The sequence below is a fragment of the Phoca vitulina genome, unplaced genomic scaffold (assembly GCF_004348235.1).
Source record: "Phoca vitulina isolate PV1807 unplaced genomic scaffold, GSC_HSeal_1.0 scaffold47, whole genome shotgun sequence".
In the NCBI taxonomy this organism is placed as follows: domain Eukaryota; kingdom Metazoa; phylum Chordata; class Mammalia; order Carnivora; family Phocidae; genus Phoca; species Phoca vitulina.
This window is the reverse complement of record NW_022589750.1, coordinates 11682285-11701982: the sequence shown is the minus strand read 5'-3', so window position 1 is coordinate 11701982 and position 19698 is coordinate 11682285. Positions and strand designations below refer to the sequence as shown.

Here is a 19698-nt window from a genome sequence, read left to right as displayed (position 1 = left end):
TAACCATTTGTACAACTCAACAATGACAAACAAACAACCTGATGAAAAAAGAGCAAAGGACTTGAATAAACATTTCTCAAAGGAAGATAGACAGATGGCCAATAAGCACATGAAAAAAAGGGCTCAGGGGAACGCAAATCAAAACAGTTCACACCCTTGAGGATGGCCATTATCAAAAAATAATAACGTGAGCCTAGGGGCGCCTGGGTGGCTCAGTCGTTAAGCGTCTGCCTTCGGCTCAGGTCATGATCCCAGGGTCCTGGGATTGAGCCCTGCATCGGGCTCCCTGCTCAGCGGGAAGCCTGCTTCTCCCTCTCCCTCTCCCCCTGCTTGTGTTCCCTCTCTCGCTGTGTCTCTCTCTGTCAAATAAAAAAATAAAAAATAAAAAAATCAACAACAACAAAATAATAATAATAATAACGTGAGCCTGGGTGGCTCAGTCGGTTGAGGATCTGACTCTTGATTTCGGCTCAGGTCATGAACTCAGGGCCGTGGGATGGAGCCCCTTGTCGAGCCCCGCGTCGAGCTCCGCGCTGAGCATGGAGCCGGCTTGGGGATTCTCTCTCTCCTTCTCCCTCTGCTCCTCCCCCACCCTCCAAAAAAAAAAAAAGTAACAGCAAGCCCTGGCAAGGATGTAGAGAAACAGGAGGCTGCGGGCACCAGGTGGGAAGGTAAAATGGTACAGCGGCTGCGGGAAACAGTACGGCAGTTCCCCAAACAGTTACATGCAGAATTACAGAAGGACATTCTTTACCAAAAAAATTCAAAGTGCTTTTATTTTTTACCCATTTTATAGAGATATAATTGACATAGAACTTTGGGTGAGTTTAAGGCATACGATGTGATGACTTGATGTACGTATATATTATAAAATGATTACAATAAGGTTGACTAGCGTGCATCACCTCACACACTCAACGTGTGTGTGTGTGTGTGTGTGTGTGTGTGTGGTGAGAAATTCTAAGATCTCCTCTCTCAGCAACTTTCAAGTATACAAGACGGGATTAACTATAGTCCCCAAGCTGTGCATTAGATTCCCCAGAACTTATTCACCTTCTAACTGGAAGTTTGTGCCCTCTGACCAACATCTCCCTGTTTCCTGCACCACCCCCCCGCCCCCCCACCCGCAGGCCCAGGCAACCACAAATCTACTCTCTGTTTCTATTAGTTGGATTTTTTTTAGATCCCACATATAAGTGGCATCATACAGGATTAGTCCTTGTGTCTAGCTTACTTCGCTTAGCATTATGAAGCAAGTTCTGATACGCGCTCCAACGGGGATGAGCCCTGACAACATTACGCTAAATGAAATAAGCCAGACGCAAAAGAACAAATACCGTGTAATTCCACTTATACGAGGTTCTAGCGTAGCTCATGAGACATAAAAAGGCAGGTGGCTAGCAGGGTTGGGCCTTGGGGGTACAGTTTGCCAACCCCCGAGGAGTTCAACACCCAGCTGGGAGACAGAACAGAGACGGTAAGGGATTCATTCATTCATTCCTTCCAGAGGGGCAGAATGTCTGCAGGCCCTGTGGGCAAAGGCTCCTTAGGGAAGAAAACAAAGGGAAAAGAATCCCTTGAGCTGGAAAGGAGCTAACAGGGCTGGGCTGCAGGCCAGGCGGGGGCTGGGGAAGAAGGAAGGAGGCCGGTGGGGTCTCCCGGCCAGCTGAGTTTTCAGAGTCATTGAGGGAGGGACCCCACGGGGTGGGAGGGGAAGGCTAGCGCTCAGCACAGGGGGCCCAAAGGTGCCCAGCAGCCAAGCCGGAATGTGGGCCTCTTAGCCAGAGCAGACACGAAGGGCCTGGCTGCTAGGAGGGCCCCTTCCTCCACACCCCTGTGCCTCCCTGTCCCTTCCCTCAGCTTTGGCACCCCTCCAAGCGGGAACCCGAAGTGATGATTTCTCTCAGCCGCACGGTGAGGGAGGTTAGCTCAGGAGGGCAGAGTAGCCCCCTGCAAGTTGAAAACCTCACCTGGTACATGCATTCACTGTCCTGGCTCTGAGAGCCTCGTGGCGCCTTCTTTCCTACCATATCCCAGGTGTGGCCTGACCCCACAGGCCACCCCCGCCCAGCCCGTGCCCCTCCAGGCCGGGGACACCGAAGGATCACGGGGGTGCATGAGCGAGGGAAGGAGGTCGCCCCCCCACTTCATAGGAGTCCTTTGGTCAGGCCAAGAGTGGCAGGGTCCAGAAACAAAAGGATAAGAGAGTGGTGCAGGGACACCTGAGTCTCCACACGGTGACAAGATCGGGATGGACCCAGGTCCCCTGCTCGGAGACAGCCTCCGCCCAGTTCTGCTAAGCGAGCCCTGCCCCGTGCCCCGCTCACAAAAGGGACGGAAGTGTGTACAGGGCTTAAGTGCAGATAGCCTCCCAGAGGACACCAAGAAACGGGTAACCGAGGTCCCAGGGGTGGGGGCAGACCAAGCCCAGGGAGGGGAGGGCGGCGCCGAGAGCCCCCCTGTGCCGGCCCTGCCAGGAGGGGCTTTTTCTGCTGGGCAGCTGAGGACCCTGAGGCTGGGAAGCCACGGCGGGCCCAGCGGGCCTCGGTGGGCAGGACAGGCACAGGCCTGTGTGGGCCAGCCCCTCTCTCCCCCAGCATCCGGGGCAGCCACCGCCCCGAGGGAGAGCACAGCGGGAGGGAAGGCCAGGTCCCCTTCCTGGGGCCACGAGGACTCCTTTACCAACAGGGATCTGATGGCCCAGAGAGGGAAGGGTTACTCGCCATGGCATGAAGCCGTGGAGAGCAGACTTCCCCGGGTGCAGACCCAGGGCTCCCCGCATCTCGCTGGACCGCCTAATACTGGCAGCAGCGGCCGCCCCTTCGGACGCCGCGGATGCCTACGATGAACACAGACTTTATCCGGCCAGGCGGCCTGGGGGTGCTTACCAGTGGGAGCGCAGAATGTTCAGGAGCAAAATGACAGCGCCCAGGGAGTAGCAGGCCAGGTAGGGGGATCGGAAGGCCCTGCTCAGCTTGCGGGTTTTCTGTTCCCATCTCGCAACCTAAACAGCGCGGAAGAGAGAATAAGGCAACATAAGATGTTCGCTGGGGAGAATCCAGGGGCGACGTGGAAGTGGGGGTGGGGCAGGTCCCCATTCCAGGCAGGGAGAGTCAGACGGAGCAGCTGTATGTGGATCTCGGTCCAGCCCCGCAGGGATTTCCGCACCTCTAGTCCTGCCTGGGTGGACCGCGAGGTCCTTCTGGAAGCACATCCCGCCGGACACTAGCCCCAACGGCCACACCGGACCCCGAGGATGCAGAGGAGGAGAAGCTGCTGGAGAAGACAGGGGCTGCCAAGGGGAGAGCACAGACCCAGGGCCTACATCCCTCCTGCAGGGTGCTCTCACCCCTGGGGGAGGAGGAGGCCAAGAAGGGGCAACCCGCACCCTCACCCCTGCTTCCCCAGCGCCCCCCTGCCGCCCAGGCACAGACTTCCAAGTTTTTAATTTTAGCCACAGAATCCTTATTTCCGTTTTTCACCCTAATCATATCTAGACTTTCAACCGTCCACAGCTCACAGCGGAGCATAGTGAACAGAAGGCTCTGTTTGTCTCCACCGGCCCAGCTTCCTGACGCGCACAACGGCCATGCTGGGCTCCCGCTGCACCTGCTGGCGGAGGCTGGGGAGCGGGGTGGGGGGGGTGCAAAAAGGCAAATACACAGCCGGGGGTGCTGGAGGGGAGGCGGCTGGGAGTCAAAGTGGCCGCCCTCTGGTCATGGGAGCAGGACAGCCACCTGGGCCCTGAACATGAACATATGTGTCTGTGTGTAATATACGGAGGGTCTCCAAGGCCCCAGCCAGCCCTCTTTGGTCCTGGAATTACGGCAGGACGACGAGGTCCCGGGGGCCACTGCGGCCGGTATCTCCACTCCGGCCCCAGCCATTAGTCTGCCTGCTGCCCATCTCCACTTGCCCAGCGAACCTGCCCTTCCCCAGCACTTCAGCAGTGTCAGAGTGACGGGCAGCTCCGGGTCCACCTGTGATTCGGCCCAAAGCCACCGACTCTCTGACTCTCTCCCTGGCGGAGGCGGCTCCTGGGCCTGTCCTCAGATTCCCTGGGTGGTAGAGGGTACAGGCTGGAGTTTACGGGAAGGAGGCGAGTGCGGTGGTTCCTGGGCCTTCCCCGCAATTGCAGATCTGTGGTTGATACCGCCCACTGCTCAATTCTCCCAGAAGGTAAACAAGCCCTTTGTCCGGCTCCAGGCAGGCGGCCTCTGCTGACCCCATGGGAAGCTCAGGCCTCACTCAGAAAAGGAGGGTTGAGCATTCAAGGGGCTCCGAATGCCCCACCCAGTGGCCTGCAGGTGGCCCGGTGAGAGGCAGGGCCATAGACTGCACGCTTCTCATGGCCAGGCCAATTCGAGGTTTTCGAAAAACGTTTAGGGATAAAATTCAGAGTGTTTTTCTGTTGCGCAACCATCACCAGGGTCTAATTCCAGAACACTTCCATCACCCCCCACCGGAACCCTGTACCCATTAGCTGTCACTCTGCCTTCCCCTCTCCAGCCCCTGGCAACCTCTAATCTACTTTCCGTGTCTACGGATTGCCCTCTTCCAGAAGAGGTATAAACAGAACCTTGTGACCTTCTGTGGCTGGCTTCTTTCACCTAGCATAATATTTTTGAGGTTCATCCACGTTGTCGCATGTGACTTTATGACCGAATGATATGCCATTGTGTGCAGAGACCACATTTTATTTACCCATTTGGCAGGTGATAGACATTCGGGTTATTTCCGTCCTTGGGCTGCTATGGATCACGCTGCTATGAACACCCGTGTCTAAGTCTGTGTGGACATGGGTTTTCACTTCTCTTCCGTGTATATCCAGGAGTGGAATTCCTGGCTCACAGGGTAAATCCATGTTTAACTTATTGAGGAACTTCCAGAGCTGTTCTCCACAGTGGCTGCACCGTTTTTCACGCCAGCCAGCAGTGTGTAAGTGTTCCAATTTCTCCACATGCTCGCCAACACTTGGTATTTTCCATTAAAAAACAAAACAAAACTGTAGCCATTCTAGTGGATGACATGTGGCAAGTCACCTCATTTGGAGTCCCCACAAACTAACGGATGACATGAAACATCTTTTCACGCACCTACTGGCCATTTGTATGTCTTCTTTGGAGAAGAGTCTGTTTGAATCCTTTGCCATTCTTTCTATTAGGTTGATTATCTTTTTGTTAATGAGCTGTACGAGTTCTTTACATATTCTAGATGCTAGATCTTTATCAGATATCTGATTCACAAATATTTTCTCCCATTCTGTGGATAGCCTTCACTTTCTTTCTAATGTCCCTTCCTGCACAAAAGCTTTTTATGTAGCTGAACCACATTGTTTGCTTGTAGGATTCAACCAACCCAACTCCACCAACTAACGTGTGTAGGAGGCTCAAAAAGTCAGTAAACCAGCAGGCCTGCCCTCGGGGACCTCAGAGTCTACCAAGATAAGACATGGAGTATATTTTCCATCTGTGTGCCTGACCCTAAATCAAGAGGGTGTCTGGGGTGGTCAGATTGTGTGGCCTGCACAGGGTTCTTTCCAAAGGTCCCCAGGGAAGCCACGGTCACCCTCCAAAACAGTCGACCAAGGGGTCCAGATGAAGGGGTAAACAGAAGTCCTTTCAGAATGACTGGTGGGGTCACACAGCCAGAAAGAGGAGCGAAGAATGAACTTTGGGCTCCAGATCCAGTGCTCCCTGTCCAGGGAAGGCCCCTCTCTCCACCCTTCCAATGAGCCAGTTGTTTTTCAAATAAGCTCTCTTTAGCACACCTGGTTCCTTGTAGGTGATTTTAAGATACAGCTTTAAAGACTATTGATTTTTTTTCCCTCCCAGCTGATGGGATAATGCTTTCAAAAGGACATTGAAATCGGTTAGAAAGGACGTAAGGTGTCACCTACTTCCACCCGAGGGGCTTGGGACCGTCCCAGCAGGCTCAGTCTGGAAAGCATAGAGGGGGGATCACTGGAGCACTAGATGCTGGACCCGGGCCTGCCCGGTGGATGCTCCACGCTTGAGGAGGCCCGTTTCTCTCTCTCTGGAGCTGTTTGTCCAGCTGTCAAACGAGGCGGTTGTGGGAGCAGGTAGCATTCGGTGCTCCTGAGGATGGCTCTGCCTCTCAGAAGCCTGCCCCCCACCGTCTGGGACACGGAGACAAAATGTGTCCCACTCTGCAGAAGAACAATTGTCATCGACCATATGCTGAGCAAAAGGAGCCCGATACAAAAGAGTGCCCTCCGCCTCATTCCATTTACATGAAGTTCTAGCCGGGGCAGAACCCACTAGAATGACAGTGGTTGGCGCATCGGCTGCCGGGGCGGGGGCTGGGGGCTGTGGCAGGGAGGGGAGCTGAACAGGAAGGGAGCACGGGAGGACGTTGTGGGAAGGACATGCTCTATACCTTGATCAGCGCGGTGGCTACATGGGCAGACACCTCGGTCGTCACTCAAACTGTACACTTGAAATGTGTGCATTACAGTGTATGTATACTATACCTGAAAGCCAAGAAAGCTGATTTTTAAATCCAACCCTTGTCGTACCTGAGCTCTAGGGCCAGAATGGCTGCCAATGCCATGTACCCTAGCAGACTCTCCCCACGGGACACCCCGGAGTCCTGAGCCCATTCTCTAAAGGAGGGGCCTTTCCCCTGTGTCCGTGGGGCTGACTGATGTGTCCAAGGGTACACAGCAGACCCCAGCCCAGAGCCCACATGCCACTTCCTTAGCCACAGTGCACTCCTGGGTGGCCGGGAAGGGGGCCCATGCCCCAGCCCTTTGGGGACCACTCTGCCACCCCCGACCTCCCAGCTGGCCCCCCACACCCCTGTCCCTTCACCTGGAGAACAGTGGGGCGGGGGGGGCGGGGCGGTGATAAATGTACTTTCTGAGTAATCTCGTAACAAAAGGTGGCAGTGCCCGAGAATGGGCCACGTGGGAAAGAGGTAACAAGGAATCCTATGAATAACTGCTATCTATCTGACTTTCGGTCAGCCTGTATTAGATTGGGCTGTTATTTCAAGGCAATCAATAAATCAGCAGCCAGTGACCTTGCTGAGTCCAAGGTTAATTTTCCTCCCTGCCTGGCAGCCCCACCTCCCCTTCCTCAGGCGCCCAGCTGCACACTTCATCCAATTAAGGGGCCGGAAGCAGGCCGCAGAGCTCGCCCGCAGGGGGCTGGACGCCAGGGGCCGAGCTGTGGGATGACGCAGGTCACTGTCCCGCGGGCTGCATGGGCATAGGCGTGGGAGGCAGAATGACCAAACAGCCCACTGTCGCCGCTCCTGGCTTTGCTCGCCTTCCAGATTCCCAGAATCCCCAAGATGGAGATGGGCATTCCCAACCCTCCCCTACCGCGTGCCCGACTTCCGCTCTCCCCGAGGTCGCCCCATAAATCCAGGGCCCCCCCACCCAGGTAAAGCTGAATTTCACATCAACAACAAATACATTTTAGTATAAGCGGCCCCAATTGTCGCAACCCACGTCAAACCCACACTGAACTGGGGCTCCGGATTTGTGTTTGCCACATTCAGCAACCATGCCTCTCCCATACCCGTGGCCAAGCAAGGGTCACCCAGCTCAGCTCAGTAATGGGGAGGCCTCTTCTTCCGTAAGGCTGATTCATCTTCTTCTCTTTCTTTCTTTTTCTTTTCTTTTTTCTTTTTTTTTTTTTTTTGCAAATCTCTCCCATAGGCTCTGTGCGGGGGCCGAAGAGACAGGCTGTTGGCTGGTGGAGCAGGAATAGATTGGGATGGGCATCCAGGGACCCGGGGACACAATTCACAGTCCCTGACCCACCAGCAGCCAGCTGTACGTCTGGAAGCACGTGACTTCGTTGTGTTCCACCTCAGCCGACTCGGCTGTAAAATCCAAAAACTAAGGCAGTAAATCCGTCTTCCACATCCCGGTATGGGGGTAAGACCAGGGCTGATAGGGACGAAAACGTGCCGGCCCTACAGCCTTGTCCGGGTGGAGGAGAACGTCTCTCCCTTGGGTCCCTGGTGCCCAGAGCAGGCTCTGCATCTTCTTGACTTCTGGGTCCCGCTTGATCATGTTGAGGGTGCCGGGTCTGACCCTAAAGGAGGTGGCTCCACAGTCTGTCCCCACAGGGAAGCACCCACAGCTCCCAACAGGGTGTACGCTTCTCTCTGGCATTTTCCAGAGCTCTGTTCTCGGTACTCCTTGGGAATGAACCCTTTTGCTCAGACAGAGGTCATAACTGGGAGCCCAAGCTGTGCTTTGGTCAAACTCACGGCACTTGAAAAATATTTGACCCAACAATTCAACACTGAGAGTTTTCACATTAAAACCCTGGCATCCAGTTTGAGGGGGGAAATCTGGACAACGAGGCCACGGTGGGCCCGCCACCCTGCATGGCAGCCCACGGCTACAGAGCCCACCTCCTGGCAGAAGGGGCAGTGGCCGGGGTCCCCATCATAGCAGGCTGCATGCATGTGAGCTGAGGGCTCCTGACAGCCAGGGCATGCGTGTGAGCAGAGTTAAACCAGGGGCAAGTCAGGACTGCTCACATAGCCTCCAGCAGCGCACCATAGTGCTTCAAACTCCAGGCCTCCAGCACGTAAGCCCCGCACGCGTGGGCGCCTGAGCTGGGCGGCCCCCCTAGCTGCAAAGGGAACCCTCATCGGCATCCACAGGGAAGGAGAAATGTGCCTTCAGCAAGTCCCCAAAACAGCCACAGCATCACAGCAGCATGTCCCTGCCACTCAGACCCAAGGCCTGCTGGGGTTAAGGCCCAGGGACCAGAGGCGCGAGTGTGTAACTAGTAACGTCGGTGACTCTCGACCTGGAACGCCTGTGTGGAAACCATCAAGGTCGTTGCCAGGCTCAGCAGGCCCGACAGCCATGGGCTCCACAGGCCCAGGCTCGAATCCTGGCCCCTCGTCTTTACAGACTGTGTGCCCTTGAGCCACTTCCTCTGCTTGAAATACGAATAACACCTAGCACAGAGTTGTGAGATTATATGATATCTACGTGATGTGCTCAGCCCAGGGCCGGAGAAGAATAAGCGTATCCTTGGGAGATCCTTACTCAGGGATGCTGGCAAGCTGGCGGCACCTGTTAGAACCAGGGAGAGCCAGGACTTGCCAAGCATCTAGTGACTGTCTGAGTAGCTCACTAGAAACACAGTGAGTATGGGTGACAGCAACTGAGAAGATGGGAGGCATGTGGCTGTGGCCATAAGTGATAGAGAGATAGATATCTGGGATGTCTTTTCAGATAGACCAGGGAAAATCTTCAGCTCTGGAAGGCTATGAGAAATATCCTTCCGCTCAATCTACCCACCTATCCACACATCCAACCACCTATACACCCATCCATCCATCATCCACCGACCCATCCATCCACACATCTATCCACCCATCCACTCATCCACCCATTCATCCACCCATTCACCTACCATCCACACATTCATCCACCTACCCACCATCCACCCATCCACCTACCCATCATCCACCCACCCACTCATCCACCCATTCACCCACCATCCACACATCCAACCACCTACCCACCATACACCCATCCACCACACACCCATCCACCACCCACCCATCCATCCATCCACCTACCTATCATCCACCCACCCACTCATCCACCCATTCACCCACCATCCACACATCCAACCACCTACCCACCATCCACCCATCCACCACCCACCCATCCATCCATCCACCTACCCATCATCCACCCACCCACCCATCCACCCATCCACCCACCTACCCACCATCCACCCACCCATCCATCCACCCATCCACCCACCTCTCCACCCCATCTATCCACTCATTCACCCATTCACCCAACCACCTACCTATTCATCCAACATTTCCTGGGGTATCTACTATAGGCCAGATATTGTGTTAGACAGGAGAATGTTTTGAAAAGAAAATGGGGAGAAAACCATACAAAATCATTCATAACAATGGTGCTTGTTTTCATGTAAAATGTGTAATTTAATAATAATAATTAAAGCCAAGGATGCCTCAGTCACTGAAAGCACCAGCACCAGCCCCGCCCTCGGGGTGCCCACAAGACAAAAGCAAAGGCCATGGGAGGAGACTATCAGAGTCCATGCAGGGGCCTCAAGAGCCATCTCTCCAACTTGATGAGGACCTTTTCTGGACACATACTCCTCTTTGTCTCTCAAATTTCCTCCATGTCCTCAGAAAGAGGGTCACCAAGGGTGGATTTTTGAAATACCCCATTTGAAATGAGACAGAGGCTTTTTCACATTCACTAAATGACTAACTGTTGGGCATCCACCCTGGTGGCCAGCAGGACAGTACGCTGATGAAGAGCATCGGGTTCTGGGTTCAAACTCGAGCTAGGGGAGCTCACGTGCCTCTCTCTGCCTCAGTTTCCTGACCTGTAAAATGGAGCTAATAAACACTATCTCATAGCATTGCTGTAAGGATGAAGTGAGTTCATGCACACAAAATGCTCAGAGCTCACGTCTAGAGTGTGGCAAACTTTCAGATGGTAGCAATGCTGTTCATTTTCATTTTGGTGTGGACAAGTGGGTGGGAGTTGAAAGGCATTAGAGAAGGCCAAGGCGATGCAGAGGGAGAAAGTCTGTTGTGGACCAGCGTACAGACCCTGTGTCACACTGGGCACCAGGCCCACTCACCTGGCGGCCCCTCTCTGCCCTGGCAAGCTGTCAGCGCTCACCGAGGCTCCCTGTCTCGCTCTCTGCATGCTTCACTGGCGAAACCCATCAGAGCCCGACTGCAGCCACGGGGGTCTCTGATAGCCAGAGTCAGGCCCCAGCATCTAGTCCAGGCCTCTCCACCGGGGGATCAGGGGCACACTGCAGGGCTCAGGGAACATCCCAAAGCTGAAGCAAATGGTACAGCAAATGCCTTTATAACTTTTGCTGAGGAGGAGCCAGAGTTTCCATGAGTTTTTCCAAGGGGTTCACAGGCCCCAAAATGAGAGCCACCAATATAGCCCCTCTTCTCCTTCCGTTTAGATTACATGGTCCACTTCCCCACCCAGACACACCCACGTGCCTCTGTTACCTCTCTGCCTTCTTGCCGGTACCTCAAGCTCCTCTTGCCTGCAACTGGGCCCCACCAGCACCCCCCACTGATTCTACCCGCTACTCACCCCCCTATGTCCTAGATCATCCCAGCCACAACCAGAACCCTCTCACTCCTCTGAACTCCCGTCACACACTCATTGACGGATTCTGGACCTGGCTTCACCCTTCACATGGCATCTCCCCTCTATATGTACTTAGCTTTGTGTCCAGCACAGAAAGAGGACCTCAGAGAACACTAGGCTTCATGAATGAATGAATGTTCGAATGAGCGGACGAAAGCTCAGAGGCCTCCAACTCAACATAACCAGTGAGTAGCTCCTCTGAACTTCTCTCCTCTGCTTCTGCCCGCCCTACAGGGAGACTCAGTGGGGCCCACCCAGGTGGTTCCATTGAGAAGTGAGTAAGGGCTTGGAGCAGCCAGGAGGAGCAGGAAGCCACTGACTAGGAGTTGGGGAGCTCCATGAAGAAGGGAGGGGTCCAAAGGCCCTGGAGGAAGGCAAGGTGTATGTCTCTGCTCAGCCAGCCAGGCTGCCTCCCCCAGGGAGCCCTGGGCCACCGAGTGAGTGTGCAGGCTGGCTCACACCTGCCCTTCCCTGACACCCAGCTCTGCCCTGTCCTTCGGGTGCATATGGCCCTGGCTCCTTTGTGAGGCCTGCCCTGATCCGCCCAGAGTGCCCTCTCAGTCCTTGGCACCCTGAGGCTGGGCCAGCCACCCTTCCATGACACAGAACCAGCCGCAGAGGGCCGTGTCCAATGGCTTCCATAGCTCCATGCCCCTTCAGTGCTGCCCACAGCCTCACTCCGTCATTACCTGCTCACCGGACACTTCCTACCAGCTTGTCCAGTGAATAAATCAATTTCAAGGTACATCCAAGATGTCCCCCTTGCAGTGAATTCACCTCCTGGACTTGATTGCCTGGGAGAGGGTCCCCAAGTCATACTTTGGAAGCTGGGGCACAAAGCCTGTTGTTAACCTGACACCAGCCGCCCACCCCCAGGCAACCTGCAAGATTCCAGCCCAGAAGCATGACCTCACGTCACACCCTAGGGGGCCATGGTGCACAGAGTCTCCTGCCTGCACTTGGCATTCCTGCTTCTTCGGCTGCCTTGAGCCCACCCCCCCCCCTTTGCAATGGTTAATTGCAAAAGAGCAGGAAGGGGAGATGGGGGGCAGGCCATGCTCTCACTGTTTCCAGATGCAGAGCAGGAGAAAGAGCTATAGGGAATGAGTCCCAGTAGATGTCAGGAACACAGGCTCTGGGTTCACATTGTGGCTTCAGCACCACCTATGATATCCTTTAACCTGGGCACCCACCACAGCGTCCATCAGCAGGGGACAGGGGAAAAAAACTGTGGTACAGTCTCACCCTGGAGAATGGCCCAGAGGGAAAGGAAGGAAGAAGATTTCTACCTACTGCTATGGTGTGAGCTCCAGAATATGCCATTAAGTGAAAAAAGGCAAGTGCGGGAGAACACGCGCCCTACCTATTATGTAAAAAAGGGGGTACAAACACTTGCTTATGTTTTCAAAAACAAAAGAAATAACAGAAGGAGAGACCAAAAACTAATAAAAACTAGTACCTGTAGGTGAGGGTTGGAGCAGCAGGAGGGAAGAGACGCCAGACATTTATGAATGTCTTTTGTTTGATAATGTTGACTGTGAGACCATTTAACGTTTTATAAAAACACTAAAAATCACTAAAAACCCAAAAACCTTAAATAAAGGAACTTAACCTATATGAAATTGTTTCCAAGTAATTTTAAACATAGTATTTTGACCAATCCTCCCTCATGCAATAATATAGCCTAAGGATAAAAAAAAAAAAAAAAGCAAACCTAGAAAGAAATTCTAAACTGCATCCCATAAGCATATTGTTAGTAATAATGCAGATATTATTATTTTGACTATATATAAAATATGTTAATGTATTTAGGAGCCACACTTCCCATATAAGAAAAGAGATACAAAAATAAAATCTTTAAAGTTAAGCAAAAACTGGAGTGCCTGGGTGGCTCAGTCAGTTAAGCATCTGACTCTTGATCTCGGCTCAGATCATGACCTCAGGGTTGTGAGATCAAGCCCCACATTGGGCTCTGCGCTGGGTGTGGGGTCTTCTTAAGATTCTCTCTCTCCCTCTCCCTCTGCCCCACCCAGCCTCCCCTCTAAAAAAAATGTAATAAATAAATAAATATAATAAAGTGAAGGAAGAACTTTCAGAATGGAAATACCAGTATGAACTTATGATTTACTTCTTTCTAAAAAATTCATTTTTCCTAGCCTGATCCACAAAAGAGGCCTCTCCGGTTGCAATGAGCACCTCTAGCATCCAGATCGTGATCTCTAAGTGTCACTTTCAACTAAAAGTCTCCAGAGCTACTTGGTTCAAAGGCCAATTCCAGGTCTAGAATAGGAAACATACAAGACATTGAATCTGGGAACAGAAGGTGTCAAAGATGCATGTGGAAATGTCAGAATAGTGACGAAAACTTCAAGTGTCCCCAGCTGGCTAAAAACAGGTGCTGAGCAACAAAAGCAATGACAACAAATTGAAATATGTCAAATATATGCACATACACACAAACAGCATACATATACACACACAAATCATCAATCTCTTTGGAGGTTGCTAGGATACTGACACAGTATTCTGAAAATTGGTTTTTAAAAGGGGAAAAATTAAGCATTCATCCTGCCATTGCTAAATGAACTGTATCTCAGAGTTACCAAATCACTAACGAGGAAAAGTTCCTATTTACAGAAGAATCACAGCTGATATATGCAAGAAGAGTGATAGAATGAAAACATCACCATTTTGCAACTCCTAAATGAGATACAGATCTAGGCCACATGCATCAGTGACCAAAACCATCAGGGAACAGGTGGGGAACTTGACAATGGAGGGTCAGGCTGACCTCCAGAATCCACTGGCCAATTTCTGTCACTCAAAGTGGGGCTTCCTGAAATGATGCAACAGGAAGCACGAGGTTCAACAGCAGGGAACTGTCACTTGGGGCAAATACTCAAATATTGGCAATTTCATGTATTTCAATTGAACATGCAGCACATTCTATGAATATTCTCTGTATCTATCAGTTCACAGGAAATATAGCAGAACAGAGGAATATGTTAAAAAGTATCACAAATATATAATCACCCAAACCCAGAAAATTCCACTGGACAAATGACTCAGTTTCTTGAATAAATAAATGACATGGAATGAAGGGATGGGACACTACTCTGATTAAAACGGACTTAAGAATGCAACCACATGCAACGTATCTCTTATCCGGATCCCGATTCAAAAACACCAATTGTAAAAAGATACTTTTGCAACCATCAGGGACAAATGAACATGGACTGAGTATTAAACATGGGCTGTCCTTTCCATTTCCAGCCAAGATGGATGGAGTTTAGCCTCTCACCTGAAACAACCAAAAACAGACAAATAGTTTTCCAGACACTGAACATGAAGGAATGAAGGACACTGATTTAAACTTAACCACGTCAATAATCACACTAAATGTTAATGGCCTAAACATCACAATTAAAAGACAGATTGTTGGATTGGGTTAAAAAAAAAAAAAAAGGCAAGATCTAACCATATGCTGTTACAAAGAAATACACTTTACTTAATAGGATACAGATAGGTTAAAAGTAAAAGGATGGTACAAGAGACAACACGCTAACAGGGGTCAAAAGAAAGCTGGAGTGTTATATTAGTTTCAAGTGTATAATACAGAGGTTCAACAATTCTGTACATTACTCAGTGCCCATCGCAATGTGTTAATTATACTGGAATTTTAAAAATAAGTAAATAAATATTTTTTTAAAAAGGAAGCCAGCATATTATATTAATATCAGACAAAGTAAGTTTCTGGGCAAACACTGTCACCAGGATAAAAGATTTCTTCAGAATGAACCAAGAGGACATAACAATCCTAAATATCCATGCACCCAGTATCAGAGTTCACGTGAAGTTAAAAACTGATAAAACTGCAAGAAGAAATAGATAAGCCTTCAATTACACTCAGGTATTTCAAAACCTCTCTCTCAATATTGATAGAACAAGTAAAGACAGAGATTTGAATATTATCAACCAACTCAGCCTATTTTATAAATACCTCACCCAACAGCAGCAGACAACAAAAAATGTGCACATAAAATAGACCATAGTCTGGAAAATAAAACAAGTCACAATAAGTTCAAGGGGATTCAAATTACACGAAGTATGTTCTATGACCTTCTATGACCACAATGGAATTAATTAGAAATTAATTACACAAAGATCTCTGAAAAAAAAATCCCCAAACGTTTGGAAACTAAGTAACACATTAAAAAAAAAAAAAAAAATCACATGGCAAAAGTAAGAAATCAAAAGGGAAACTAGAAAGATTTTTAATTGAATGAAAATGAAAACCCAATATATCAAAACCTGTGGGACAGCACTAAAGCTGAACGTGGGGCAAATTTATAGCACTGAACACCTCCATTAGAGAAGAGAGGAGGGGTGCCTGGGTGGCTCAGTCAATTAAGTGCCTGACTCTTGACTTCGGTTGAGGTCATGATCTCAAGGTTGTGAGATCAAGCCCCACGTTGGGCTCCCCGCTCAGAGGGGAGCCTGCTTGAGATTCTCTCCCACTCCCTTTGCCCCTCCCTCGCTCGCTCTCTGTCTCTCTCTAATAAATAAATAAATCTAAAAGAGAAAAAAAAAAGGAAGAGAAGAAAGGTCTGAAATCATTGGTCTCAACCACCTTAAGAAACTAGATGCCTGCTTCTCCCTCTTGTGTTCCCTCTCTCGCTGTCTCTCTCTCTGTCAAGTAAATACATAAAATCTTTAAAAAAAAAGAAAAGAAAAAGAAAAGAAACTAGATACAGGAGAGAAAATGGGAGCCCATGTCAGCATAGTTTGCAGTGGAAATGAATGAAATCGAAATTAGAAAAACACTAGAGACAAGTCAATAAAACCAAGCACTGGTTCCCTGCGAAGAGGGATAAAATGTCACTCCAGACTGATCAAGAGAAAAAAAGACACAGATTCTCAATATCAACAATGACAGAGATGATATCACTACAGAGTATGCAGAAATAAGATGTTAAAAGGGAAAAAAGCGAACATGGGAACAGCTTTACACCAATAAGTCTGACAGCCTAGAAGAGAACGGATATATCCTTGCAAAACACAAATTACAATGCTCACTCAAGGGAAAAAAAATACATAACCTGACTAGCCCCATATCCTTCAAAATATCTTAAAGTATAGCTGAAAACTTTCACATGAAGAAAACTCCAGGTCCGAATGGCTTCCCTGGAGACTTCTACCAAATATTTAAGGAAGAAATAAGACCAATTATGTAAAGACTCTTCCCCAAAATTGAAAAGGAGAGAACACTTCCCAATTCATTCAATGAGGCCAGCCTCACCTGATACCAAAATCAAAGACATCACTAGAAAACTAGGGACAAGTATCCCTTCTGAATAGAGATGCAAAAATTCTAGACAAAATGTTAGTAAATTAGCAAATGGAATCTCATGATAGATTGAAAGAATAATACACCGTGAGCAAGGGGTTTATCCCAGGAATGAAAAATTGATTTAACAGTTGAAAACCAGTCAATGAGGGGGCACCTGGGTGGCTCAGTCGGTTAAGCGGCTGCCTTCAGCTCAGGTCATGATCCTGGGGACCTGGGATGGAGTCCCTGCATCGGGCCCCCTGCTCAACAGGGAGTCTGCTTCTCCCTCTGCCTCTGACCCTCCCCCATGCTTGTGCTCTCTCTCTTTCTCTCTCTCTCTCAAATAAATAATTTTTTTAAAAAAGAAAGAAAACCAATCAATGGAATTCACCATATAAACAAAATACATAAGAAAAACACGATGACCACCTTAACAGATACAAAAATCCAACATACATTCCTGACAAAAACTCAGCACACCAGGGACAAAATCGAACATAGATTCCTGACAAAAACTCAGCACACCAGGGACACAAGGATTTCCTCGACCTGACGACAAGCATCTGCGGAAAGCCTGCAGCTAACCCCACGCTGAAAGCATTCCCCTTAGATCAGGAATAAGATGGTGGGGTCTGCTTTCATCACCTACTCAACACTGTGCTGATGGTTCTAGCCCGTTCAATCAGATCAGGAGAGGAAATTTCAAAATCAGAAAGGAAGGAGTAAGACATCCTTCCCGGCGGACCCATGATCACCCGTGTGGAAAATCTGATAGCTTTACAAAAGTTGCAAGGCTGGCAGACTGAACGTGGTAAGATGTTGCTGTGAGAATTTAGGGCATAAATAAATGAAGAGAGATACCGTGGCCCCAGGTCCAGAGGCTCAGTATTATTAAGATGTCAAGTCTCTCGATTGGTCGATAGGTTCAATGCTACCCGCCTCCCGCCCCCAAATCCCAACAACCCTCTTGTTGCAAATTGACAGCCTGATTCTAAATCATATAGAAATGCAAGGGCCTAGAATAGCCAAGACAACTCTAAAAAAGGATAAAGTTGGACTAACACGATCAGATTTCCAGTTGTATTCTAAGGCAACAGTAACCAAGACAGCCTGGTGCTAGTGGTACGAACAGACAAATAGATCCCTGGAACAGAACAGAGAGTCCAGAAATAAACCCATGCAATAAAGATCAATTGATTTGTGACCAAATGCAAAGGCAAGTCCGTGGAAAAACGAAAGTTTTTCAAGTGGCACTGGAGGTCACACTTGAGAGTGAACTTCAACCCATAACTCAGACCATATACAAAAATGACCTCAAAATGGATTATAAATCTAAACATAAAACCCAAAGCTATAACACGTTTAGAGGAAAACATAGTAGAAAATCTTTATGACCTTGAGTTATGCAATCATTTCTTAGATACAACATGAAAAGCGTGATTCATAAAAGAAAAAAAGTTGCTACACGGAACCCCGTGGGTGAGGTTCCTGGGGCAAGGGCTGCCCCACCCTTCCCTGGAGCTCTGTGGGACCTTGGTACGGGTCTGGCCCGGTGAGTGGCTGTGGTTCCTGGGAGCCTCTCTCCGCAGATGGCCATGGCCTCTAGGACACAGTCTCCCTCTGTGGGGCGAGCGCTCGTGAAGGTGGCTGAGGCTTGCTTTCCTGTCTCCTGCCACTGAGTCAGCACAGCAGTCCTATGAGGGGTGTACAGATGGATGCCTATTCCCGGGCTGGGGGTGGAGGGCAGTGGGGGGGAAAGCTCAGCCCCTGTACTGGGCACATGGGGCAGGATCAGCTCCTCCTGGGAGCTGCTCTCATTCGCGGTGTTGACGGTCTCTCTGCCCCTGAAGGGGAAGCACAAGGCCCACACCCTAAACCCGTGGGCAATCCACCCTTCGCAGCGCTAAAACCAGGCCCTTGCAGGCCGGGGATGCCCACAGGGAGAACTGGGGGTGGCTCGGGGCTGGACAGTGACACTCTATTTGGCTACTTTTCCTGGGTCTGTCCAAGTTCCAAACCAAGGTCTCAAAGCGCCTATTTACAATGATGGCCACATCCTGAACGTTGGGCCAATGTCGCCCCTGAAAGAAGGAAAGAGCAACAACAAACAAACAACTTGATTCCATAATGGGCAAGGACTTGAAGAGACCTTTCTCCAAAGAATGGCCCAAAAGCACATGGAAAGATGCTCAACATCCCTCATCATTAGGAAATCGAAACCGCAAAGAGATACCACCTCCTCCACGAGGATGGCTACTATCAAAAATCCGAGAACAACTAGTATTGGCGAGGATGTGGACAAACCGGAAGCCTTGTGCACCTTTGGCTGGCATGTAAATTGGCGCAGTTGCTACGGAAAACACTCGAGTGTTTCCTTTACAAATTAAAAACAGAATTCCCAGCAATTCCATTTCTAGGGATACACCCAATGGAATTCTAAAGCAGAGCCTCGAAGAGCCATCTGGTCACCCATGTTCATAGTAACCTTATTCACAATAGCTAACACATGGAAGCAACTCAATGGTGACCAATGAGCAGGTGAGCAGGTGAGCAAATGTGGTACATCCGTACAATGGAATAGGATTCATCCTCAAGGAAGGCAGTTCTGACCCATGCTACCATGTGTACATTATGCTAGGTGACTAAGCCAGACACATAAAGACAAATACCACATGATCCCACTTATCTCAGATTCCTAGAGTCATCAGATTCAGAGACAGCAAAAGGGTGGTTGCCAAGGGCTGGGGGCAGGGGAATGGGGAGTTAGTGCTGAACGGGGACAGAGTTTCAGTGTTACAGGATGAAGAGCTCTGGGGATGGACGGTGCTGCTCACTGCACAACAACGTGAATGTTTTTAATACCGTGAACTGTACACTTAAAAGGGGTTAAAATGGTAAGCTTTATGTTATGTGCATCTTAACACTAGGGGAAAAAAGGGAAAAGGGGGCACCTGGGTGGCTCAGTCGGTTAAGCATCCAACTCTTGATTTCGGCTCAGGTCGTGAGATCGAGCCCCAGGTCAGACTCTCCTCTGGGCATGGAGCCTGCTTGAGAGTCTCTCTCCCTCTCCCTCTGCCCCTCCCCACCCCTAAAAAAAAAAAAAAAAAAAAAAAAAAAACCAGAGAGAGAGAGAGAGAGAGAAAAGATATGTAGAAAATATATTTTTAAGAAAATATCCTCTTCCTGGACCCTGGAT

At 49.9% G+C, this 19698-nt stretch overlaps 1 protein-coding gene across 8 annotated transcripts in view; it reads right to left on the bottom strand.

Moving 5' to 3' along the window:
* PEMT (phosphatidylethanolamine N-methyltransferase) overlaps window positions 1–19698 on the bottom strand; it is a 98001-nt gene that overhangs the window by 13657 nt on the left and 64646 nt on the right. For all 8 annotated transcript variants that reach the window (XM_032432076.1, XM_032432072.1, XM_032432079.1 and 5 more), the window contains one exon: window positions 2889–3004. In XM_032432076.1, coding sequence (XP_032287967.1) covers window positions 2889–3004 — 116 coding nt within the window. The remainder of the gene's footprint in view (window positions 1–2888; window positions 3005–19698) is intronic.